Raw genomic sequence first — 27191 nt, 5'->3', positions numbered from 1 at the left:
ATCTCAGGGGTGGGGGGTGTGTGTGATGTATTCAACTCAAGGCACATCCAGCTAGCAGAGCCATGCCAGATGCTCAGACTGGTGGAACTGGTGACCACAAAACCCCAGATGCCCATTCCTGACACAGCTCAGCACTGGATTTGGTGCTCTAAAACCTCTCTACAAACCACCAGCCCATGGAAACAGGGTCCTTGAGCATCCCACTGGCAGCAGCTGCTCTGAGCCCAGAGCTCCAACAACTGATAAACCTGCCTGTGGGAAGGGACTGTCCAGGGTGGAAAACTTCTGGTATCCAAATTTTGCCCTGAGACTGGATGCACACCAAGGCAAGCCAGAGTTCCCCCCTGACCATGGGCATAGGGAAAGGCTGGGTCAGAGCCCAGAAGGGGCCAGTGGCAGCACTGTGGGACTGTGCCAAGGAAAATCTGATTTATGTGTAACCAGCTGGAGTTAATGCTCACCCAGCAGCATTCTGACAGCTAAACTTTAGACTTAGCTCAGAAAACACTGGCTGAGTGCATGATAAGATCCTGGCAGCCTCCTTCTCTCTGCTTCTCAACCACAATGACATCTTCAGAAATGGATGGAGCCAGGGTCTACCTGGTGACAGGAGGATGTGGGTTTGTGGGGGAGAGGATCGTAGAGCTCCTGTCTCAACAAGACTACATCAAAGAAGTCAGAGTTTTTGATTCAGTAGCAAGAGAAGAAGTAGAAAAACTCAGCACAGGTAAGAAAAGGACATCAGCATCTATTTAGTGGCCATAACCCTCCCTTTCCTGGCAACTGGGATAACACTGGGGGTGCCACAGTTACAGGTGTGGGGCAGGAACCTGGGTTAAACAGACTGGGTGAGGAACAACTTCCAGCTCAGAAGTTTTACAGCACAGGACTCAGCCACAGGAAAAAAGACCCCTAGGGATGGATCACCCAAGAGATGTCTCCCAGTGAGGCTCTGAGTCCCCAGGCAGGGAGCAGTTGTGAGGAGCCACATGGACACAGAGGCTGTGACATGGGAACTTGGCTGCCCAGCTGCTCGTGCTCAGCCAGTCTGACACTAAAGGGCTAAACCAACATCCTCCTGAGCTGCTCCAACCAGCCACTGCTTCTGAGGACAATAACTAAAATTCCTGACAGCAACAGAATCAAACTCAGTGCCTACTGCAGGCATTGTTAAATAAACCATGGAAATAATTGAGAGAAACTGATAGCAGCCTTAAAAAATGAGGATGTGAGTCTCAGTAAACACACAGAGATACTGAATTAATCCATTTGATCATATTCTGAGAGCTGCCTTCTTGCAGGGCTGAGTACAGTGAAATTTGCTGGGGAAAAACAACTTGTTTTACTGGATTCAGGGATACCCATGCAAAACAAGCCACGGCAGCTCAGGGTGCTCTGCTCAGCTAATGCTGGGCTAGGTCCCCTGTCTCTGACTGCCCAAACCTTCAGCCTGCTTTGAGAGAGGCAAAAAATGCTGAGGGAGATCCTGTTGGGAGATAGGGACAGGAAGGGGATGCACCCACAGCAAGTCCAGACTCCCAGGGAAGTATCACAATCAAAACCCTCCCTGGCAGATGAACTCAGCAGACTGGTTTCCCCAGGTTTCAGGGAGCCAATTACCTTAAAAGCACCCATAATTGAAGGAAAAGCTGCTTAAACCTTAGGGAGGTGCCAAAATCCATGCTCCAGGAGAGGTCTGTGGCCTGACACCCCAGCAAACCACAGATGATGAGGCAGGAGCAGCCTGAGGGGCCATCCCAACCCCATCCCTCTGCCCAAGGCAGAGTCAGCTCTGCCACAGCATCCCCCACAGGTGTTGCTGTCCCCAGGCCACCCCGGGCAGCTCATTTATTTCTGCCCACCAGGCAGAAGGTACAGTTTGGCTCCTTGGTTTCCCATCTCAATTTACAGGTAGAAGAGGTATTACAGGATTACTGTGATTTTCTTTTATTTTTTTTTTTTTTTAACAAGTCTTCGCCGTCTGCAAACCACATCCTTCCACTCCACACTGCTTTCTGCTTTAGGTTAAAGCAGCTCTCACACACTCTTTCCTCCTCCTCTGCTCCATCCAGCACTGCAGGGCACTGGCATTGTTCCTGTCTGCAAGGGGGGCATTAAATTTTGGGCTGTGGCCTTCCCATTGCTGCAAAAAGCTGATGGGTTTGTGATCCTGCAATTTATCCTCCTGTTTTACCTGTGACTGCAACTGTGCCTTTTTCACTTGATAACAAGCAACAGCTCCTGAGCTGCCCTGGCCCAATTTAATTCCTTCATTAAGATCAGCTGCCTCTTCCCTACTAAACCCAGAACCTTCTCTTTGTTCCTATCAAATTTCAATTTTTTTTTCCTTTTCCCCTCCAGACTGTTAATTCTGTTCAGCTCATACTCAAATCCTCCAACATGGTCCCTCCCAGTCTGATGTTATCTGCTGATTTAATGAACAAATCTGCCAGATTCTTGATGAAAACAATCAAAAAGACTCAAATACAGCAATAAGCCCTAGAGAGCCCCAGGGCAGCCACCTACCACAGCTGGCAATTCCCTGGGAACTGTAATTCTGCCAGCTTTGTGCTCTCCTTAATGGGGCTTATTTAGCCCATGTTCTACTGACTCCTTGTGAGAATGAGGCTGAGTTTCCAAAGCCCTGCAAAAATCAAGATAGATGACATCAACCTGTTCCACAATATCCCTCCAGCCTGTTACCTTGTCATAAGAACAAAGGAGGTTTATCTGGCTTGATTTGCTCTTGACAAATCCATGTCAGCTGCTTCCATTCTGCCCATTACACAGGTGCTCACACACCCTTGGTTTGAGTGCCTGCTCCTGAACTTCCTGGGGTTAAAACCAAAATGTTCTGTAATTTCCTGCCTCTTCTTTACCTCCCTTCTAAGCACAAGTGTTTCATTTGCTCTGCTGAGCTCTCCCAGTGTCTTCAGAAGTTCTCCAAAGTAGCTGATAACACACTAAAGCTGCAGTTACACCCCTCACTTCTGGGAAGAACTCATCAGGCCTTGTCAATTTGAAAATTCCTCACGGTTGCTTTACACCAGCTGCCTTAACACAGGTTGTGTGAAAAAGACTATTTAACACTTCAGCCTGATGGGTTCCAGACTTTTCCTAAACCACAGAGTAGCAGAAAAATTCCCCTTAAGAATGTCTGCTGACACCCTGCTCTACCTCTCAGCAGGAGCATCCTCCTGTGCACTCTGAGCCTCCAGGCAAGGGTTTTACCTCTGCTGCATGGACAGCTCCTTTCTTGTCACCCTCTATTCTCACTGAATCAACTTTGTGCTTCACTACTGAATTCATATTTATACTCACTGTTAATTGATTTAATATTAAAACTCCTCAGAGTGAGTCCACTGATTGTTGGCTGTGCTAATTAAGAAAGCAGCCTGACCCTTTAGCAAAATTCCTGTCTCCTCCTCCATCCCAGGCTGCTCAGAGAACACTGATCTGATCTGCTGGCTGGGATTCTGTCCCTCCTTTTGCACTGTGAGGAACAATCCTCTTCCCCCCTTGCCCTGCTGGATCTCCTGTGAGGGGTTCCACACCATAACACAGCTGGAGCCACAGACCCTTCCCTGAGCTACTCATTGGTGTGATCCTCCAGAAATCCCCACCCTGGTCTGGGATGTGTGGGGCTGTGCAGGCAGCTGCCAGCCCAGGGCAGAGGGGATCTCCTTCCCAAAGCAACCCCGTGCCTGGCTCACTGTAAATCCCTGAGGAGCACAGGCTCCTCACCCCAGCCTCTCCCTGGCCTATTCCCAACTAGGGAAAGGAAAAAGGGAGAAATCCCACTGAAATGTTACAACACTGTCTCAAAGCAAGAAAATGGACTGTAGTTGCCAAGAGGAGCCATGTATGGAACAGCTACTCTGAGGAAGATGAAGGAGGAGGTAAAAGGGAATAGGGGGAAAAGTCCTAGTGGCTCTAAGGAGGAATTTCCTATGAAATTTTTTAACCTGTTGCATTATTTTCCTCTTAATCTACAGTATTTGCAATTTAAACAAAGCTCTGTGCAATGTCTCTTGAAATCTCCAGGTGTTATTCCCAGCAAGCCCTGACATTTTCTGCCTGAAGGAAGGAGTCCAGCACAGCTTCCCTGATCCACAGGGGCTGGAGCAGCCACAGCCCTGGGCCAGGTGTGCTCCTAGGGCTACCTGGGGATTTGCAGTGATTCTGCCCCATGTTTGATGCAGAGCATCATGTTGAACTAAAACTAGATGAAAACCTGGCTTCTTGAAGTGCAAAAAAAGAAAAAGGAATTTTGCCCTGGTGTGCTGAACTCAGTCACTATCAGAGAGTGCTTTGTCTTGCCCTGCAGAAAGGGCATTCCAAGCTTTGCAGGAAGGTGAGGATGCTGATTTGTACTCTCTTTTTTTTTTTTTTTTTCCTCCCCTGCATCTCTGTATTGTTTTTCTGCAGCTACCACTCGTGTGACAGTGACAAGAGGAGACATCCGAGACCCCGCTGCACTCCTGGCTGCCATGCAGGGAGTGCACATGGTCCTTCACACAGCTGCTCTGGTGGACTACAGGGGCACGGTGCCCTTCTGGCAACTGAGAGCTGTCAACGTCGGGGGTGAGCCCGGAGCACACAGCCCTGCTCTCACACACACCCTGCACTCACAGGAGGCTCCAGCAGACACAGCCACTGCTCCCTCCTCCCAAACCCCACACACCCTGAGATGGGAAAGGTGCCCAGGACCTTTCCAGCAGGGAAGTTTCTCCCTTTGCCCCTCTGTCCTTGCTCAGGGCTGCCCATGCTGCTCCTCTCCAGCGCTCCTCAAATCTGGGCTCAGTTTGGGCACGGCTGTTCTGGTCCAGGGCAGAACTTATCCTGATGGCACTGACGTGGTTCAGGACACATACAGTGGTCAGAAACTGTTTGGTGGGTGACAAGGACAACAATAAAAATTAAGCCCTGCTCTAGATAGCTCATAGCTTTCCCATGGATTTTGCCCTGTCTATACCAGCACAAGGCTGTACCCCATTGAGCTGCACCCACCAGAAGGGAGTGATGCTCTTTTAATTAGCAGAGTGATACTGTTTAATTGTCAGAGCTCCCAGCTATCAGGTATGGATAGGCCACGTGTAACTGAGAGCTCCACAACCCTGTCCTCCTACCACCAGGAGCAAGTTCATGTTTGGTGCAGGATCTGCTTAGAGAAAATTTGTTCATAAATCTAGGAAATAAGCACAGGCCATAAAAATAATGAAATCCCTATTACAACAGCAATTCTAGTGGTACCTCAGGCTGTTAGCTACTAAAATAGTCGTTAACCCAAAGGAAGGTTTTTGGTTTTTTAAAAAATATATATACACATCTCCAACTCAATTACTGCTTAGGGCTTCTACTATTTGCTGATACATTCAAGGGTAACATTTAAATTCCAGCCTTCTTTTCATTGCTGTAGTTGTTTTCAAAACTCTGTGCTTTTAAGAGCCCGTATTGTGCTCTCTGTGTTCTGAGAATATTCAGAGCCCGAGGGCTCCTGCTGCATTTTAGTGGCTTTGTGAGCTCTTCCCCTATGCTGTTGCTGTGAGCTCTGTGTTTCAGCACAGGGAGGATTTACAGAGAGCACTGAACACCAGGCAAGTCCTTTCCTCAGCAAACCAAACCTCTTGCAGATGTTGGTGACATTCCCAGAAAACCACCCATGCAAGGATTGTCCAGTGTGACCGAGTGACTCCTTGAGGAGCACGGTCTGGGATGGCTGAACAGGAGCCTGTCCTGCATTTCTGCCTCTCCTTGGATGGCTCCGCGTGGAACTCCCCAAAATGGGGCTGCTGCCCTCACTAGGGCTCCTCAAAATCCTGAACTGAGAGATTAGTCTGAAATTCTCTGTTAAAATCATGGCAGATAAAAGAATAAAAATAGTATTTGATACCTGCTGTAGACTTCATGGAAAAAAGTAGGGTCAGGAGAGGTCAAGTGTATAATCCTCTAGCTGGCTCCTCTGTGCAACTCAGGCCACAGACATTCATCCAATTACTGCCCTAAGCCCAACAATTTGTGGCTAAATTGGACCATTCCTTTTCAAAAGACTTGTTGCCTCGAATTAAGGATGCAAGTTAATGGGCTATCTATCATGGCTTTCAGCAAGCCATAACAATGCTGAGGAGTGGTGGTGTGGCTATGGTTAATTATCATTTCTGGCCAAAATTTACATCTTCTGCTTTGATTCCCTCCTCTGTTTCAACCACTGGCTGCTGAATCCTGTTACAGCCTTGTTGACTGAATTGAAGAGTTCTCTTCTACAAGAATTATTTTTTCCATCTAGTCACTTAAAGACTTTTTAATCTGCTTTTTGTTAAGCTGAATGGATTTTAACTCAGCTGTTTCCAGTGATGTTTCTCACCAGGGGGTCTCAGTTAACTTTACATATTGTGATAGGCTCATGGAGAATCACATTGATTCTTTTCCACCAGGACTTCAGAGGGATTCGTGTGCTTGCAAATTATCCTAAACTCAGGATTTCCTTGGTAATTTCAGATTATGCCCTTAATAGCAAAGAGAAGAGAAATCACAAGCCCTCCCAGACAAGATCTGCAGACAGGCTCAGGGCAGAGCTTGCTTTGTACCACCAGGTACAAATGGTGTGGAGGTTTCTGGAAGCCAGAAATTCAGATTCCGTTCAGATCTGCCTTATCAGCTCTGCAGGCCCTCAGTCCTTGTCACTGAGGTTCCCAGGTTCATCTTGGATCAAAACCCCAATGAATGCAAAAACCACCTCTGCAAGAGTCATAAATGGTTTGAACCCACCAAAATACTTCAAAATAACCACACTAGACCACAAACACTGACCAACGAGTTCAACCAGAACAACCTTCCTTAAAGCAAACCATGTTTTGGATTTGTCTGGATTTCACGTGGACTTGTAAGCTGCCCTATTATTTTATTTAAAGTTCTGCACCTATCAGGAGTCTGATGGAGTGATTTCACCCTCTAGCACCCTGCAGAGCTTCTACAGAGCAACACATGCAACTAAATCACCAATCCTTTGCCAGAAGGCTGCAGTTCACCAACAATCTGCCCACAAATGAAAAAAGATGGAGTTTTGCTCTGCCAAGCCCTCAGCTTCCCTTTGTTAACAGCTCTGAAGTCCAGGTTTAGTTGCCACTGGCCATGGAGGTTCAGCCACATCAGAGCTATGGATGTGAGTGCTACCCATGTTATAAACCATCCCCTCCTGAGGAAATGCAGCCTTGACCTGGGGTTTTACACATTTTCAGCCATTTAAAAAAAGAAAAAAAAATGGATTAGTTCCAAGTCAGAAAAAGCCTGGTAATCTGGTTTGATTTGCACAACAGGAATCAAGGCAAGGTGGTTGATGTTTGTCATTCCCATCCTGCCCCACAGGTACTGAAAATGTGTTAAGGGGCTGCTGTGTCCTGAGCATCCCATACCTGCTCTACACCAGCTCCATCGCTGCCGTGGGACCCAACACCTCCTGTGAGCCCCTGCTCAGGTGAGGCTCACCAAATCTTCTCCATGGCTCTGTTTGTCCAGTCAAACAGCAATGGAACTGCAGCCAGATGGAGATTTGAGCTGTGGCTACCAAGGAGAAGATTTGTGTTCCCCTTCCTGTCTGTTCCTCTTCTCTTTCCTGAAAACCCTTCCTTGCTGCTCTGCCTGTTTATCAACCATGGCTCTTCCCAACCTGAGCCTGGCCAGTGATAGCCCAAGGTGAGAGCTGTGTGGCCCAGGCTGTCCCTGGATCTACAGCCCTGCTCCTCTGAGTCCTAAAATCATTTTCAGATAAGGTTTCAGGTGCTCAGGGTTTGGGATGTGGCCAAACTCCCTCCCAGTGAGTCAGCCCGAGGGGCAGCTGATGTCCCACTGCTAGCAGCACACTGCCCCTCCTGCTCCCAGCTCCACAGGGAACTGCTGGCAAGCCTGTACCCAGCTTCTGTTATCAAATGTGGGCAAATCTCATGTAGCATTATCCCAGAAAAAAAGGGAATTGGCCATGAAGTCTTAGGGGACAGATGCACTGGTGTGAACCTGCCCTGCATGATTCAGGTGTAGTCACATCCTTTGTTACCTGCTTCTGACCTGAGAATTGTACCCTTCTACCCCTCAAAATCCTTCCTCCTGGCAATATGCCCATAGGGGCTATCTCCTGGGCTCTTGGATGTCACCACTTCAGGTCATTAGGCTCAACCCTTCTCCGCTCTTTGTGGCTCCCACGAGATTGACCCCCAGACCCAGAAGCAGCAGCAGAGCTATTTGGAAACCTTCTGTGGAAAAGGTGGCATTTGGATCAATACAATGGTCAAAATGACAGTTTTGAGGGTTTTTTTTTTCTTTGATCTCCAGAAGTGACTTTGACAATCAGCTGACACCCCTGCTCAGGGCTCAGCATCAGGATACCTTTTGTATTCCTGGGGCAACAGGAATTCCTGCACCTTGAGAGCAGGGCTGATATTTCTGAAGACCAGAGACTGAAGCTTTAGGTTAAATTTGAGCTCAGTCTGATGTGTACTGTTGGAAGGCTTCTTGCTGATTTCGAGCCTGGTTGTAGCCACACAAACTGCTCAGCCCCTGGAAATCTGTGTGCCACGGGAACTGGCTCCAAGTCAAGTGGTGTCTCCACAGGCAGCCAGCCTGGACACAGCTGCCTGCAGTCACTTGGCTCTAGAAATTTGAGCCCAGCTAGAAAAGACATAACTTAAAATTACCTACAAGCCTAAATTTCATGCTCACAAGTGAGTCAAAGTACAAGCCAGTTGTTTTGAAAAGCATGTAAGCACTCAAATCTGTAGAATAAATGTCTGGCTTATGAAAAAATCCATGAGAGCAACTCAATCCACTTGGGACCACAAGCACTGGAGACTGTGTCACTGCAAAGCTGTGGGATTTGATCACACAAATACAAATACTGAGAATTCATGCAGATATAGACACATCCTTGTCAGTATCTTAGTCCTGTGACTTAGAGAGAGATGTGAACACATGTCTTGGAAAAATCAGCCCCAGATCTTGCTTGATCACAGATCTTAGGCTTGTAATGGTGGCACCAAAAGGGGCAAGTAAAAGCCACGCAGGCTGATGCTCATGGGCTATGAACAGGCTTCCCCACCACAGAGACAAACAAAACCACACCTGGAGCCTTTCACCCATTTTGCAGAACACACTCAGATTCTCCCATTATCCTGAGGGGAAACCTTAGAGAGGGGTCTTCATCCTCCAATTATTTTGATTTTAAATGAAGGGAATTAGATAATGGGAGGAGTATCAGCCCCCCCCAGTCAAAACTTAGCCCACCTGTCTGAACAGGGAGCAGCGTAACACGGCTCTGTTTCCCACGCTGAAAGTACAGGTGATGCCTTTCTCTTCCTCCTCTTCTCATCTCCCCATCCCCACCCCATCTGTTCTGTCCTCTCCCTCACAGCCCATGATCCTGCCTGCCTTTTCCTTTTCCTTTTCCTCTGTCCCCCTTCTCCATCATTCCTCGTAGAATTTATTTAACTCCCTTTTCCGTGCTGGGGAATTGGCACAGACAAAGCAGGAGGAGTCTCTGGCCGGGGTGATGGGCACAGGGATAATGCTCACACCTCAGCATCCGACAATAATAGAAAATGCCTCTGTCAGTCTCAATCCCTGGGAGACAGGCACTGCTGAGATACCTTCTGACAATGCTGCTCCAGTCTGATTAGCGTTCACTTATCTGGGATCGTTTTGAAAAGCAAGAGCATTATGCTGAGCTCTTTGTTACTAGCAAGCTTCAGAGGGGTGGGGGAAAGCACACACAGCAGAGGCCAGGAGGAGCAGGCAGGTTTGTCCCTTTGTGAAGCTGCTGCTTTTTTAAAGCTTTGCAGGGGGAAAAAATAAAAAAGAAAAAAAAAAAAAAAGAGTGAGAGAGAAAGCAATTAAAACTAAAACTTCTAGATAACCTCTAACTAATTGTCTTGGGCCTCTCCTGGGCTTGCAACAAGCCTTGCACAATCAATCTTTTGTCTTGCTTGTTTTTTGGTTTGTCTTGTTCATGCTCCTTAAACATGGGGACGGGAGGAGGGTCTTGTGATAGAAGCCCAGGGTGTGTGAGGAGTCTGCATTTCTGATGCTCCTAATTTATTTCTGTTGCTGTAGCACAAGGAGAGCCTGATCTCAGCTGGGATATCTGACACACAACATGCCAGACTGCTGAACAGGCAAGAGCCAGGCGACAGCACCAGCCACATTTTATACAGGGAGATCTGAGCACAGGGAAGAGAAAACAACCTGTCAAGGTCAGAGAGCTGAGTCAGAGCTGGCTCTCCCAAGTGTTTGACAGAAACACCTCTGGGTTTCTTTCACCCTTCCAGGGGATGTATCTGAGCCCATCTGCCACAGGAGGGTGAGGGTTCCTCCTTGCCCTGCATGGGGTATCCCTTGCCTGGCAGATCCTGGTTTGCCAGGGTGGATTTCTCTCAGAGGGCAGAATATAGAGTAAATTAATTTTAAAATGGGGAGAAAGTCTCCAGCTCTCTCATGGAGGGAGAGAGAACTGATCTAAGCTACTCAGGGGAGCACAGGAGCAAGTGGATGCTCCTTCCCAGTGCTGCAAGCCAGGTTTTTCTCTCCAGAGCCCACTGGAGATGTTTAATCAAATCCCATGATGGTCGCAGGCTGATTTAAAACCTCTGGGATGAAACACTGACACCCTATGGGGAACAGAGCTGCTTGCTGCTTTCTCCTTGGAATTATTCCAGGCCCTGTGAAGCCATTCCATGAGATCCCACAGGCTTTCCCCCTGGCAGCTGTAAGGTGGCAGCCTGATGAGCAGGTTGTCTTCCACAGTCACAACCCAGGGCTCCCTGCTCATCCTTGGCCTTGGGCCCTCTGCTTCTCAAAGGTAATTTGGGAGGGGAGATGAAGGAGCAATCCCAGCACAGCCCTGCTCATTGCAAGGCTTCCAGGAGATCTCCAGCAGTTCCACCACAAACACCTCCCAACTTTAATCAACTCTGTGAGAAAATTAAGTAGCAGTTTCTCATGGCTCATGAGAGGCTTTTCTTTCTGCCTCTAATGAAAAAGTGAAGTAGAATTGCTCTCATTTTCCTGCCCTCCATCTTCTTGTGCTCTGTCTACCTTGCTCAGCTTCTGTGAGTTGCTTAAAAATGTATCTCTGCTGCCTTCTAATTGTCCTGATGGAATGTTACTACAATCATGGTATTAGACAAAACTAAATCCAGCTCTGAGAAACCAGCCCCTGTGCAAACGTGAGTGTGAAGCACCTGGTATTCCTGGAGGAACAATCACAAAATAAACTCCAAAGCGCAACGAGGAGCTCAGATCCCCACAGCTCCCAGGCAGCAGAAATCCCTGGGGAGCAGGGAATGCAGAGCAAACCAGGCTGGGACAGATGTCCCCAAGACCTGTGCTCTGCTCCATGCTCACTCCCTGTCTCCCACTATGTTCCAGAGGCAATGAGGACACTGAGTACAGCGGGGATGTGGAGCTGCCCTACGGGAAGACAAAAGCCATGGCAGAAAAAATTGTGCTTGAAGCCAACGGAAAAAAGGTACAAAATCCAATGGTAGCACCCCTGGAATTACAGCACAGGACAGGGGAAAGAGGGATGGTTGGAAAAACCCCACAGCTCCTGTCTAAGTGTGTATCCAACCTCTGCCTGGATTTGATGCATAAACCACATTGTCCTAAGCCTGATATTCCCACCTCAGCAGGGAGCTGCCAGACTCTCCCAGGATCAAAGGGTGCTTCCCTTTGAGCCTGTGCTTCAGCTCCAGCAGGAGTGTGGCTTTGGAAAGGGCTGTGCTAAATCAGGGCCAAAGGAACTAAGTTCACCTAGTTCATACTGAAAAAAAGTGTCATTTCACGTTTTCCCGAGTGACTCCAGAATTAAAAATATTGGTGTACCCACAGCCAGCCCCCCACCCAAGGTAGCTGTTCAGTGTTTTAGACTGGCAGTGCAGTCAGCACATATGAGTTCTTCTAGACAATGCAGGAGAACATAAAAATGAGATTTGTGCTCTACACCACTGCCTGGAGCATCTGTCCCCCAGTCCCAGTTTGAGGTCCCAGTTGGGCTGGCTTGCTGTGGTACCCGGTTTTGGTTGTTGCAAATCCTCTTTTACACACCACAGCTGCAGAAGAGTTCATGATATCAGCACTCTCCACCCAGCACCTCTCAAGGAGAACCACGTGGGTGCAGGTGTGCTGTGGAAAAAAAAAAAAAAAAAAAAAGTAAAATTCAAATTGGGCACCTCATTGTGGTTTTAGGGACCCAAAGCAGACGCCAAGCATGCAGAGCATCTCTGCAAATGTTGACTCCTCTAGGCCAGTATTCCCAGGGTTTGGGTTTATCTGGAAATCCCGGTGTCACTGTGGAAGATTCCATCCCTGAATCCATGCACACTGGATCCATCCACTGGCGTCCATCACTGATTTTACAGCTGAGCAATGGTGGTACACTCAGAACCTGCATCATCCGTCCCAACACCGTGTACGGGGAGAAGGCAGCCTTCCTCCAGGAGCTGTATCTGCTTGCCAGAGCCAGGAATGGTGTTCTGAACTACCTGGAGCCTGAAAACACCGAGCGTAATCACACCTATGTGGGTGAGTGAAGGGCTCAGCTCCTTGCGTGGGGTGCTTCCAGCTTTAGTCACAGGGGATTTTACACGTCAGCTTAGCCATAATCTCCCCAGACAGAGAGATGAGTATGGTGAATGAGCACAAATGGGCTTGGAACCACAAAACTTAGACGGGCTAAAGGATTTAAAAAGTAGTTTCTTATTGCCGCTGTTTTACTGGGAAGGGTTTTCTTTTCCTCCCTTTGAGAAGTATTTCAGGGATATATGGGGGTCAGAGAGAAATTCCAGCTGTGTTTTTAAAGTGCTTTTGCTAGGAAAAGACACTTCATTAGAAAAAAAGATTAAACAGCCACTACTCGTACCCCTACTTGTCAAGTTCTTTATAGAAAAGGCTGCACTACATAACCAGTTTTAGCAAGCACAAGAAATTACTCACAAAACCTATAGGAAGAATTTGTTTTGGTGCCTTTTAGGGGGTGTAATTCAGCATTAGATCATGCAGGCATTCAGTGATTTCTGTGCAGCACACTTATATGTCTTTTTCCAAAAGTGCAGATTTTGAAGATGCTGTTAAGAGAAGAATCAGGCCCAGATAAATCAAGTGACTCCTTCAAAGGCTCACAGCAGAGGCAGGGATCAAACCCTGGAGCACTGCCTCCTATTCATCCTGCTCTCACTACAAAACACTGCCCTTTTGCTTCACATGAACCAGGATCACAAGGCACATTAATTGTCCAGCTCAAAGGGGAGACCAAAGGTTGAAAGAATCTTGGAGGCCTGGATTAACTGCTCAGCCTCTCTGCAGCACAGCTGAGCACACGATGAGTGCCTCTCTGCTTCCCAGCACTGAAGCTGGCAGATCCAATTCACTCATTCTCCAGTAAACAGGGAAACCGAGCTCCTCCTGAATGCCTGTTTCTCTCTCTCTCTCTCTCTCTCTCTTACTTCTCCAGGGAACGTGGCATGGATGCATGTCCTTGCAGCAAGGAACCTGCAGCTGAAGCCAGACTTGCTGGCAGGACAGGTGTATTACTGCTATGATGACACTCCAAGCAGGAAGGGTTTCCAGGTCAGGCTCCAGCTGCTGTCCAGCGCAGACCCCTCGGTGAGGCTGGGCTCACACATCCCCTACTGGAAGATGTGGTTGATGATACAGCTGCACAGGATCATCAGGGCCGTCCTGTCCCCTTTCTGGAGGCCACAGCCTTTCCTCAACGTGCCCCTGCTGAACACCATAGTCACCAGCTTCTCCTTTGAGACAGACAAGGCTTCCAGGCATTTTGAGTACAAACCCCTCTTCACATGGCAGGAGAGCAGGCTCAGGACTGCACAGTGGCTGAAGGCAGCTGCAGGGAGCCTGGTACCCCTGCATGAGAAGAAGAGCTAAACAGCACTTCTGGGGTAAGGAGGTTGCTTATCACAGCAGCAGGTTTTACCTGAGCTTCACAACCTTCACGGGTCTTTGGCAGGAGCTTTGCAAACACAGAAATACTGGTATAGAAGCAGAGAGGGAGAAGAACTCACAGGTTGCAGGTCATACCCTTGCCATGCCAAAATCTCAGCTGTTTTGGGCATTCCCTGCACACACGGGGCTTGCTGGCCTCCCTCATTCCCATGGTGCCACTGAGTGGGTGACTTGTGGGAACAAGAAAGAACAAGCTCAGTTGGGAGATGGTGGCCAGCAAACACCTTTGTGGTAAAATCAGTGAGCCAGTTTTGTTCCACAGCCTGGGGAGCCATGGTCCCAGCTGTACCTGGCTCAGACTCTGAAGGGCTCTTCAGTGATAGTTTTGGGGAGGACAAGTAAAACCCAGCAAAATCTTTCTCTAATTTAGGGTTTAATAAAAAGAAAAAAAACATATTCCCTTTTCCAAAACTGCCTTTTGCAAGATGCTTCCTATTACTCTTTACATGTGGAATACTGAATATCTATTTTGAAATATTATCCCCATAAAAGAAAAATCCTTGATCTTTTGTCCAAAAAAGGCATAGGCTGATTTACCTTTCAATTGTATGGATGGAGAACTGATGTCTACAAGCTTGAAGGTGGGACTCACATAGTTTGTAACTCCAAATCTCTTACCACAGAGCGCTCCAGTGGCAAAGCAAAGCAGATTAAAGCCCATGTTCAGCTGCTGTGCTGGCAGAAAGCAACTTCAAGTGAAGGCCTTAGGGGCTGCATTTGTGCTAAATAATGTCTGAACTCCAGGAAGAAGAGGTCATTTCAACTCCTTCCACGGCACTGGAGCTGCACAGCCCATCTGGGAGCAGCATTTCACAGATGAGATTTTCCTCACACAGATGGGGCGGGTGCTTCAGGAGATTCACAGCAAAACTGGGGTTTCTATCAGTTTATCGGCTTCTCTATTTTTAAGACTTGCAGAGAGGCTGGTAAATCTACGTTATGCACAACTGAGATTTCAGTTTTCACTTGAGCTTGGAGGAATGGGATATTTTTCCATTACTGGCTCAAATCGAAAATTAACTCTGTTAATATCACCCTTGTGTGTTCTGTGGATCTGTACCCATCTCTTGAGCGTTCCTGGAGTAAAAGTGTGCACATACACAAACAGAAGCTTATTTTAATTACAAGTGCTCTGATACTCCTGGAAAAGCAAGTTTCAGCATGACATCCTTGATGGAAATGATGAAAATTTGCTTCCTGTTAGTCCTGGTAATTACACAGGAAATAAAGTGGAGCAATACAGTGAGAGCTGCCAAGTTAACTTTGCCAAAATTCACACTCACAAGAGAATTCTTCTTCAAAAATGAGTTTACAGATTAGAAATCAGTTGCTCTTCTAATTCATTACTAAGCTCATATAACAAATAAATTTGCCCCAAACTGTTGCATTTTGCTCGTAGAGAATTTGAAAAGGTGGAGTGTGCAAATTACCAGTTCCCTACTATTTTTCCCCTTCCAGTTGTGCTGGGGCTGGGGGAGGTGGGGGGGTGGTTAAGAAAGGGGATAATAAGATTTATGATTTTTCTGCATTCACTTAAAGTCTCCTTGCAGATTTTTGGGTTTTTTTGCCATTATCCAAATGGTAGCTGGCAACTCTAAGAATGTGACAAACAAATACACCCTAAATTCCTCATGCACAACCCAGAGCATCCCCACAGTGCATCAGCGTTGGTCCCAACAGGTTTTGATGGCTCTGAAAATATGGATTTATCCTGCCAAAAAAGAGCCACTGGGTGGAGCTGCGAGGCTGGGAACAGGTCCCTCCTGGTAGAGCCTCCCCGGGATTTAGCTGCATTCTGCAAGGACTGAAATCCCTGCCCAGGCAGCGAGGTTGAAGGGTCTGTCCTCAACCTGTGCCACTGGGAATTTTGGCCTTCCCTCCTCTGGCTGGAAGCAGTCACCATTTTATCTGCATGTAGCCCTATAATCAAAGACACTGAAGAAATTATTTTTTTCCACACAGATCTCATTAGAAAAGAATAAAAGTCTGCTTTTTGTTTTTAAAAATAGAATGAATTTTTGTTGCTCTGACCTCTGAGAAGCCTTGCACAAGCACAACAGGCTGATGCCTTCAGTCCCAGTCTCTCAGGAATTCCTTTGTGGGATTTGGAGCTGCTGCAGATATCAGATGGGAGAGTTGTCAAGCCCCAGTACTATCCCAGAGATTAATGCCTTACAAGCTTGCTTGCTTTCATAAACCTTGCTGGGAACCTCATCATGCTTTTGTTCCTGTCCTGCTCATCATCACCTATGATTCTGATGCTTATCAGGGTGCAGATGACATGCAGGATAAGGAGAAGGGATTTTCAAAGGTGGTTAAGTGCTGGATTTTCCAAAAGTATCTGAATTAGCTGGCTGCTCAGCTTTTTAAATACATACCTCCCAAGCTTTGCAAAAGCAACCAGAGGATTCCCTTTCCCTGGTCATGGTAGAAATAGGGGGGAAAGTTAGACAGCAAAGCCTCGTGCTATTTTCCAAAAAGATGAGTAAGCTTCCTTTGGCTGCCCTGCCTTTTGGCTCCTCCAAGCTAATGCTGCTGCAGACTTCCTGTTAGATCCTTGATTTTATCAGATTATAACTTGTTTTCCCCTGGCAATGCTTTAATTCTTTCTACTGCATTGGGTTGTCATTGGCTTTTCTTTTCAGGGTCTCAGCCTTATTATGTAACAGCAGCAGCAAAAAAAGAGAAAAGAAAAATATTTCAGATCTGTTTCTACTTCAGGAGAGGAGCCTTTGTGCACAATTACTCATCCAAGAGATTCAGCAGGTATAACTGCTTCCCCCAGGGGCTCCATTATATAATTGGATTTCAGCCATACAAATTAAATCCTATCTTACCCCTTAGTTAAGCCAGGCAGTAAGTATTTAATGCTAATATCCCTGACAACTATTGCAGGGAGAAGCAGAGCTGAAGCACAGAGGAGACAGATGCAGGCAATCTCTGCTGCAGGAGCAGGGAGGATGAGCAAGGACTGACACTTGCTTGTATTTTCAACAGGCTTAACTTCCCCAGGACGGGCCATGGTTCAGCTGGGGTGGCTGTGTGGCTGGAACAGGGTTCTCCCTTGTTTTTCCATGCTCCAGGAGGGTTCCCGTGTGCGCGCTGAGCGCTCACCCCCCAACACGCACACTTCAAAGAGCCGCATGCCTAACCCTGTTTGAGCTTCTCTGAAAGTCTCTGTTCTTGTGCAACGTCTGAAGGAAGCAAATTTAGCAATATTAAAACTCAAGCCAAACACAAAACCAAGCAAAGAATCCCCAAATTAAAAAGAAAATCTCGACTGAGTTACTCATTCATCTGCATTTTCTGCCGCGCTCGGTCTTCTGCCGGCGCGTTCCTGTGAGACAAAGCCCTCTGGGCAGAGCCCATCTCTTCTGGTGTCTGCTACATCAGTCACAGAGTCAGGGCATGGTAATAAAGCAAAATAGATTCATGGTAGGAGTTGAACCAGTCGGTCTGGTCCTGTAATTGGAACATAATCTCATATTGACAATGTTTAACTCAGGATGTGCAGGGAGCAGATGGCACCAGGCCAGGCCCCATTGGAAAGATATTTTCCAAGTCCAGCTCCTGAACCTCAAGCGAGATGTCAGAAGCTTTGCCTCCCCAAAAGGGCCTTGAGCTCCTCACTAATGCTGGTTAAAGCCTCACATGCTGCTCTGCCCCCAGGCTGGCTGGCAGGAGCTGCTGGGGGAGCCCTGGCACAGAATGGGAACAGCTTCCAAAGGGCAAAGCGCTCCCGCGTCTGCTGGCCGAGCAGTCCCAGAGCTCTCCATCCTCCTGGGAGCCAGCAAGGACCTGCCTGTCACACCAGGCACAAGCCCAGGGGTGCTCTCAGTGCCAGGGACACCCGCATTTCTGCTCCTTTTTTCACCCCTAGAAGCTCCAGCGGCACAGTGAACTCCGCACTGGCAACGGTGACTAATTCCTTTCTCCAAAATGCTGAGCTAAAGCAGGTGAGAGGAGAGGAAGCACATTTATTCCAAGACTCATCCCATGGTAGAGTCCAAGTGCAGACACAGACTCAGCTTTCCAAGGGTGTGGGAGAAGAATACCGAGCTTCTTATAGCTGCTACAGGAAGTTTAAATTGATTTTTCTCCATTTCAGCAATTAATTCCCATTAATCAACTTACTGTACAATGCTGCACAATAATTCACAGGTTTTATGTATTATATGAATAAAACTGCACATATATTTTTATGTGATTTTCATTTAATTGAATTCCAAGGAGATTTATCTGCTGGGTTATTAATAAATCTTAATATGGCCTATAACACTCAATTGATATTTAATTAACCTGCGATAACTGCCTTGTAAAATGTAAATTAAATGCTTTATTTTTTCCAGGCATATAACGCTAAATCAAATTCTTCATTCTACCAGCAAAGCAAAAAGAAGAAGGGAAAAAACAACGTTTCAGGCAAGCAAACCTTACACCTGAAAATATTTGATGTTTAAAGAGGTTCAAACTGGAAATTAGATCCACGCTGTGTAATCACTTCTTCTCTTGAGGAGGTACTTTTCCACTCTTCCCACTTTTAAAGGATCACAGAATTTGGGTGGATGTAGATGAAACAACAAAATCTCAGAAGGCTTGAAGAGAAGTGAGAGACACCCATTACTAATAAAAAGGTTGTAAATTCCCATAGGTATTGTGTTATTTGGCATTTTTCTGAAAGTCTTGGCTCCTAGAGTCACATTATTAAATGAGAATGTCAATTTTCATTTAAAAATAAAAAAAAATATGTTAAAGCCCTTTGATAGGGGAAGTTTGCAAAGCTGAATGTCAAAGGCATGAGAACTAAGAGACAAAAATACATAAAATTTGATCCTTATCTTTAAAAGTATCTGAACTTTTTGAGACGGAGATGTTTGAAAACTGGGAGGTGGCAACAAATCATCAAAACAGCCTTTACAAGAAAAGATGAGAACAATCCAAATTATATTTTAAGATCAAACCCCTCTCCTCCCCTTCCCGAGCAATTTACATAGATCTACATTAAATACTGCAAACTGAAAAAACAACTGGTTCTGATTTCCAAACCAGGAGAGCTGGCTGCCTTTGCAAGGTGATTTGAAAACTTCAGGAGAACGTGACTGTCCAGAATTGATATGTCTATAAAGTTTTACTGCCACAGCATCTAAACGTAGTATATCTTTCTTTTTTAATGCATGGAGGGGCCAGTCTGTCTCTCAGTATTTTATTAAAGAGAGTATTTCCACCAAAGGACAGTAACCTTCACTGTCTGTAATCTGTCTGCATTAGATCACTTTAAAAGGTATTAAATTGAAATAAAAAGCTAAATGTACCACGGATTTTAAGGGTGTCACAGCATGGAAGAATGAAAATGAAGAGAATGGATTCTGACTTGCAGTGAATGAACAGAAATAAATCCAGAGCTGCTGCAATGGGAAGTTTGTCCCCACTCAGTGTTTATCCTCTCCAGTCACTCATCCTCCTCCTCCAGCCTAGGGCAGGGATTCCATGGGGAGCTCTGAGGTGCTGCCAGGTCCTGTGGCAGCAGGAGGGGATGTGATCCTGCCAGGACCTGCACTGCTCACAGCCCCAGCCTGGCCACTCTCACACTTGGCTGCCCCAGCACAGGAGCACCTAGAGCAGGGGTCAGCACATGCAAGTGGCCTCATGTCACAGGAACTGATGGGAGTTTTGGAGACTTGGGTTTAACCCCCAGCTCCAGCATGCACTCACTGGATTTTTGTAATGGTTCCTTCCTCTCTCTGCATTTTATGATTTCGGCATGATCAGGAATAATTTTTTCTCCTTCTTTTACCTTTCATCTTTCTAAAGGAGGAGAATGCATCCCACAAATGTGGTGTGTGGGATTTGCTGTCAGCTTGTGGACCACAGCCCCTTCCCAGGACACTTGTGTTTAACTCCACTGGATAGACAAGGACATGGGAGAGGTTTTTTTCCCCCAAGAGTGGGTTTCTAGGTGAGCTGAATCCAGCACTCCTTAAGGCCTGACCATGACTGACAGCTCACATTATCTTGGGCAGCACTTTTGATCAGGCAGAGTCACCTGGGAGCTGCACAGGGAGCAGCCACAGGAGCCCCATGCACTCACAGGCTGCTCCTAACAACACTGCTGGGAATGAAATCACAGCGTGGGGAGCAATTGGAATTGGTCACAACATGTTTAGGACTTGAGACCCAAGAACCTCCTCACAGAGGTTTTTCCACGGAGTTTTCATGAGCCCAGGGCAGGACTGCTGGGCCCCCTGTGAACACCCTGCTTTTTGGGAATGCAGGAGCAGACTCTCCATCACCTGCATTACTTCTCTGCTCTGCCCCGTAGACAACAACCACCATGGCTGCCCCATAGTCACACCCATGCCTAGTCCCAGTCCTAAGCTCCTTTCTGACCACACTACCCTCATCTTAAATCCCAGCTCCAACATCTTTCCCTTTGAGAAGCACACCAGGCTAAGTATTCCTGACATTTCCACGGTGCTCAGTGTCACCTTTTGTACAGGACTCTCACAGCAACAGCCTCCCTGGGAACAGAGGGAATGCCCCCGACAGCAAACCTGTTACACAGCTGGTGACCAAAAAATCAAAGCATCCACAGGCCTGCTGCTGCTGATCCCATTGGGAGCAATCCCAGTTACTTACACAGAGATAGGGACTCACTGTGGGGGGATCCCTAACAGAAGACAGCACTGGTGAGTTCTGCCTCTCTCAAAATTCACATCTGGAAATGAGCAACTGAGCAAGAACCAGCCCCACGAGACACATCTAAACCAGCCCATCTTAGCACTGGGGACATGCCCTTAACTCACACATCCAAATGGTCTGTGGTTCCACACAAACCTCTCACACTCTGGATGGTGCTGCTGCATCCTGTCCCTAAATCCATACCCACGCCCTCCCCTGGGACACGAACGAGGGGTTTGACACCAAAGAGAAAGAGGTGCCCAATTTGTGTTCAATTTCAAAGGGATTTAGAAGCTCTGCTCCCTCTCAGAAACCTGCCCAGCCTCCCTCAGAGGCTGTGCACAGGCTTGACATGACACCAGATAATATTTGTGGGCTTTGGCATAACTGGGGATTACTGCTCTGAAAAGGAGGACTTGCTGAAGTGGCTGTGGTTTAAGGAAGGATTTGAAACGGGAGAGAAGTACAGAGGGAAGCTGTTCTAGACACTAAGTCACATAAGAGAAGGCTTAAAAACTGAGAGCAGGAGGAAATGAAGGGATCTGAAAAGGAAGGGATTTGGGAAAAATGAGTGGAGGAGGAGGAGAAATGTCAGCTAGCAGTGAGATTACATGGGACAACGTGTGAGCTCCTTCAACCCTTCTTCTTGGAGTGACTAGAGTGATAGGAAAGGGGAGATCACCAGTGAGCTCTGGCCTGGCTGCAGGAGGAAAATGGGCAACCCCACACTCCTGGTGGGAATTGAGGGAATTCAGAAGAATGACAGCACATCTTGCTCAGATCACAGAGTAACTGATGGTGAGAACCTCTTACAGGCAGCTCGAGCTGAAACAAGGACCAAAGTACAGCCAGTGGGTTTCCAAGAACCACGACAGAGGTCAGGAGAGGTGTGGGGAGCAGCAGGAAGCTGAGAGATGCTGGTGGAGGGTCATGGTGTAATGTTCACTCACCAGGCTGAATTAAACAGGGCTGGCTCTAGTCACAGATTTTTCTGCACTAGTTTGCACTGGTTATCACAGATAAGCCCCATTAATGCAACTCTCTTATGATGTTGGGAAACCTCAATAATGGAAATTAAGTGCTCTGCATGGACAGATGAATGGAAGTTACACAACCGCTGCCCTATTTCCGAGAAGCATAGCAATGTTGAGTGGGTGCAGCCAAATTTAATAGCTGTTATCAAAACTAGGGAAAGGACTTCCATTCAAGAGGTAGCCAGGAGAAAAGCAAGGACTTGGGAGTGTTGCACAACCACAGCAGCTCTGGACTCACACCAACAGCAGCAACTCCAGTGCTGGAACAATGCACCAGCTTCGGAGCTTTGACAGGAGGCCAAAGACCTTACAAAACACCTCAAATAGTTAATGCAAATCCATTATTACCAGGCCTATTAATGGCCTGTCATTGCCTGTCTGCAGATCACTATTTTGTGCCAGTAAGCTCTAGATTTCCTCAATCAGTTATCCTTAGCCAACATTCCTAGCACTGGTGGGATTCCATAAGGTCCTAAAATCTGAAGGACCAACCTCTTCTCTCCCCATTGAATCACCATTCCTTCATTTCTGGCCTCAGTTTCCCCTTCCATTTAATGGGGACAACGTCTTGTACCTTCTTGTAGCCATGGGACATTCGTGTCCAACTGTTTTCAGAGCTGAATAACCCAAGCAAATGTTATTTTGAATTTCTTATTGTCTCAATTTAGGTTTTAAACCGATCCTTAAAATCTTTCACACACATGACAAAATGATCAAAAACCATTTTCAGCTGTTTTTAAATCTGCACCAGACTTTACTGAAACCTGCTGTTTCTGCCCCATTTGCAGAGGACTTGGCAGGGAGGACAGGAGAAAAACTGCATTTCCCCTGTCTCTGCTCCCTTGTCTGTTAACGTGAAACCTAAAATACTCCCCTCCATTTTGGATCAATGTCACATAACCTCATTTCCTCAGCTTAAGAAAAAGCCTTAGATTTTATATGTTGCACTAAAATATGTCAGCACTGCTCAGTTAATAAACAGTGCTAAATCAAAACCAGGCCCCAGTTCGTAGATCATGTGAGCAGTGTCAAACACGGGGAGTGATACCACAGCAGAGATGTAATGGGCAGGCTCCTTAGCCTGGGTTTATGGCTGTGAAAGAGAAAAACCTGGTGTTCAGTCACTTCTTATTCACCAGAGGCTGTCACACAGTCTCTCACAGCATTTTGGGTTATGTTTATTTTTCCTGGGGTTCCCAAGGGCTCTACCTTCTGATCCCCCTGCAAAGCCTCCTCTGTGACTACCCAAAGGACTAACCCCTGACTTACAGCTAGAACGTGAAGCTTTTACTGCACGTTAGAGCAGATTCTTACCTGATAAATCAGAATATCCCCCATCCATTTACACCCACAGAGGAAACAATTTTCACAATTCAGAGGAACAAGGGCTTTATTTTCTTCTCCATGTTGACTTTTCCTGTATGGTGACTGTTGAAGCCAAGAAACTTCTCTCACTTGTCAGCAGGACACCCCAGCAGCTTTCAGGACTGGGATTCAGCACCTATGGCCACCCTGGCCTGGCAGCATCACTCCCTACCACAACCAGGCCACACTACAGTTCCTACAGGCTCCTGGAGAAATTAAAGAAATGAATCCCATCAAACTGTCCTTGCCAGTGCCACCTCCTAACCAGCATCCTGAATTTGGGGGAAAACAATGAGGAACATGTCCTAGAGGCTGTCACACGTGGCCATTCATTATTCCCATGTTTCTGAAGACCACCATGAGCAGCCCCACAGAGACCCCATTTACTGCCCCTCACACCTGAAGCACGACCAATTACTGTGTACCTTTGGAGATTAATAGTGAAAAAGCTCCTCTCACTCACTTCTGGAAAGAAAATGTTTTTGGAAAGCTGTTCCTGTCATTTGATATTGTCCAGTCTTTCCACTGAGGAAAGCCAAATGTGAAACCTACGGGCTGGTTCAGTTTTTCCCTTGGCAATACCCAGCTAAAGGCTGTTCAGTGTATCCATACACCTTCTCCTGCTGCTCCTGAAAACTGCCATGGATGAACACAGGGGTGCCAGCATGTAGCCAGACCCAGGCACTGTCCAAGGCCACCTGGGTGTCGTGCCCAGGGGAATACCTGAGGCACGGATCTCACACAAGAGTCGATCCAGCTATAAATACTTGCAGCCTGGCAGAAGGGAACACCCCAACTCTGGGGGAGAGGAAGGACTCCAACAATGCAAGGACCCATCCTTGCCACTTTCAACAGAAAAACAGCCACCTAAAAGTTAGCTGGAGTTTGAACTTTCTGCTGTGGTGAATGGAGAGGGAAACTGGCCCTTCTGGAGGGACATTCATCCCTTCCCAAGATATCTGTCTGAGACAGGGAGGGTGGATTGATGCTGGAGGTGCCAGTGTCTTTCGACAGGGACTGTAGAAGGAGCCTTGATGATTATCTTGGACTTTTAGGCAGAGTCAGTTAAGGTGAACCTTTGTTGGACTGAAATCAGTGGTGGTTTCGTCTTTGCCTTCCGTGGGGCTGGGTTTTCACCACGGTGATCTGAACAGATTAGAAAAGAAAAACAGAATAGGGAAACACATCTATAAGGGAATGAAATATTTATTTCCCCCGATTCACAGAGAGCAATTAAGATATAAAGAGATTATGGGAACTCTTCACAGTCACTGAGTGGGCTTATATTGAACAAGAAAGGAGGCTTTGGAGCCTGCAAGCACAACTTGAGCTCTCAGCCACCCTGCCTTCCTCCCAGGAAAAGTATCATGCAAATGTGAGGAGGAAGGAATCGCGGCAGACATGCCATCTGGGAGGATGATGGACAACAAGCTGACTAGGAATAAATAGCAAAATATAATAAATTCCAAACCATGCCAACAGCAACTGTTGTGCTATGAATTAACAGTGCTATTAAATGTTTACGCACACACTTCTGTCAGCACCTGTCAGCATTTATGCAATACATACGTTGGCAAATCTGTATTACGTTATTTCTTGCAACTGATCTGCATTAATACTGCCTGTGCACATGTTCAAGCAAATTGCTACACTTCTTTTTGACCTATCCCTGTGCAAAAGGTGCAGCAGTTCACAGGATTTTATGCCTATGCAGCAAATTCGAGGTTTATGTGCCAGGCAGCAGAGCAAGGCTGGGGGATAGAGGGCAGCAAAGGAAAGAGAAAGAGGAGCAGGGAGGAACAAGGGACTTGGAAAGCCCCTGCCAGAAGGATGCCTGAGGAGATGCTGGTGGGCTTAGGGCAAAGCTGGGTTCACCCCAAACCAGGCCAGAGAAGGGGAGTCACACTGTAAACCTCCTTGAGCAGGAAGAAAAGGACAGAGGTGGGGGAAGCCCCAAAATCCAGCCCTAAGGTGCAGCCCCAGTAGAAAACGCTTGGCCAGGGCTCCTGCTGCACTCGTGCTGCAGGGAACAGATATGCTATAGCCAGCAGGATGGACCACAGTGCTCTTCATGGAATTTTCCCCCTCTGATTCCTTTTCTTTGCTCTCCCCTCCCTTCCCCCAGCCCCGGGTGCAGTAGCTGGGGTGGAGGAGAGAAAAATGTGTAATTAAGGGAGTTGCCACTTGCTAAAGCTGGAGCAAAAGAGAGGGTTTGTGGTGACAGGGCTAAATCTGGGATCCACCAGTGGCTGCTAATGATGAGACCTGTGGTTGCTGAGCCACCCAGGCAGGAGCAGAGGCAGGAACACTGGTGGTTGCAAAAGGGGCTGTTGTGCCCCACCTCTGCTCCACGTGAGCAGATTTTGGAGGCTTGGGGACACGGGATGCACACAGGGACTTGGGACAGCCCAGCAGACACAGGCAGGGCAGTGAGAATGGAAACAAGGTCACACGTGATGCTTGATCTGGACATCCCAGCTCCCTGGCCAGGTTTAACCTGAGGGTTTAGGGCAGGGAACCCTGGCTTTAGTTCTGGAACTGGTGCTGCAGAGGAGGGCAAACATGCAGTGCCTTACAGGGCTGCTGCAGGACCTGGGAACTGCTCCCATTCTCCCTCTCCTGTTCGTGCACAGACACCACAAATTTTTGTCTTTTTACCCTCGATATATTTGAAGTACCAAGAGCAGGTATTTAAATGAGCAAGCTTTTCGAGTTGCTCCTCCTGGTCTCATCAGGAGAGATTTTTCTTGAACCTGAAGCCACAGCAGAATCCCAGCCCTTCTGTGAGCTGTGGCAGGATGCTGGACAGGCAGAGATGGCTGATACCAGCTGAGTGCCACACAACACCCCATGAAGCTCAGCTCAAACTCTTGATTTGCAAAGGACATTTGTGCTCAGCACAACCCACCGAAATCCAGAATGTGTATGGGCATTTTGCTGTGTTAATTAAACAAGATTCAAAGAGAGCAGGGAGTTAAGAGACCTACCCTGGCCATATTTATCCTCAGTCAACCACATTAATTCATCAACTATATTCCTGTGTCTTTAAACACATGATTTTGACTCAAACTAAAGCAGGGCTTTTATACTTTACATTGGAATTAACATGACAAGTGATTAGCAGAACATCAAGAATAAGACTGCTCTTAATAGTGCTAATAAAAAGGGAGATATTTTTAATTCAGTTCCTAGGATTAATAATTGCCATTCTGATAGAGTCAGAATTTCCAGCATGAGCCAATCCCTCCATAGCCACAGGTGCAGGTGGATGAAGCAGTTCAGAGGAGCTGAAGTTGATCACATTTTCCATGTAAAAGGGCACAGTAATTACAACTGATGAGGGTGCTGAAGCCAAAACACTGGGTCTTGGTGGGGGAAAAAACCCAGATTTGTAATCAACAGAGGCAACCACAGGAGAAGTTTTAAAATCCTAATTTAAAAGCACTTAGCAGTAGCATGCTATGCTCCTCCAGGTACTGAGTATGAGGGTGTTAAAGGAGAGGTAGGAAGTGTCCCTGGAAAGTGCTGCTATACAGGGGACTCTTCAGTGGAATTCACTGGTATCTTCAGTGCTCACACACCTGAAACTCATGGGGTTTTTTCTTCTGTTTAAGGAAGGCACAGAATATTTTAATGCATCTCCAAGATTAAGTGGAGCAGTGAAGAGGTTGTTGTTTAAGATTCAGTTTAGAGGACTGAAGTCAGCCTGAAGGGGTAACAGCTCTACATCCCCATCCTGGAGCTCGAATATCCTTGCAAAACAGAAGCATTAAATTTAATAATATAAGTGAGGATTTGTGTCTTTAAATAGCATTTGCTTTGCTGAAAAGGATGCAGAGATCTTGTCTTGATGATTAGTAAATCAATGGCACCTAAAAGCTGAATTTCCAAAGGAGTTCAGCCCCCCAGTTTGCAGAGCAGCTTCGTAGCATGGAGTGATTTCTGTCTAAATGAGTATTAAGATCCTTGGAAGTCTCTACCCTGGTTGTGGGTTCTGCATACTTTAAAATACGCCCCTGATCTCTTCTAACACACTGAACCCCGAGGAGAAATACCAGCAGGGTTAGAAACCACCACCAGATATATTTTGAGCTTGATTGCCTGTAT

At 46.9% G+C, this 27191-nt stretch overlaps 1 protein-coding gene across 1 annotated transcript; it reads left to right on the top strand.

Annotated features, from left to right (window-relative positions):
• Positions 1–579: 579 nt before the first annotated feature.
• On the top strand, positions 580–13929 carry LOC134052655 (3 beta-hydroxysteroid dehydrogenase type 7-like). The gene is made up of 6 exons (XM_062507207.1): positions 580–727; positions 4429–4584; positions 7366–7474; positions 11413–11512; positions 12405–12567; positions 13496–13929. The coding sequence occupies exons 1-6, from the start codon at positions 580–582 to the stop codon at positions 13927–13929; spliced, it is 1110 nt and encodes a 369-aa protein (XP_062363191.1).
• Positions 13930–27191: the final 13262 nt, after the last annotated feature.

Source organism: Cinclus cinclus, chromosome 22 (genome assembly GCF_963662255.1).
Source record: "Cinclus cinclus chromosome 22, bCinCin1.1, whole genome shotgun sequence".
NCBI classification, from domain to species: Eukaryota; Metazoa; Chordata; class Aves; order Passeriformes; family Cinclidae; genus Cinclus; species Cinclus cinclus.
The sequence above is the reverse complement of the archived record's forward strand: the minus strand, read 5'-3'. Positions and strand labels throughout refer to the sequence as shown.

Coding starts and splice junctions, on each gene's coding strand:
- LOC134052655 (XM_062507207.1), top strand. CDS start 580: ATGGATGGAGCCAGGGTCTACCTGGTGACAGGAGGATGTGGGTTTGTG. Junction 4,585..7,365: donor GAGAGCTGTCAACGTCGGGG/GTGAGCCCGGAG, acceptor CCTGCCCCACAG/GTACTGAAAATGTGTTAAGG. Junction 12,568..13,495: donor GCGTAATCACACCTATGTGG/GTGAGTGAAGGG, acceptor TTACTTCTCCAG/GGAACGTGGCATGGATGCAT.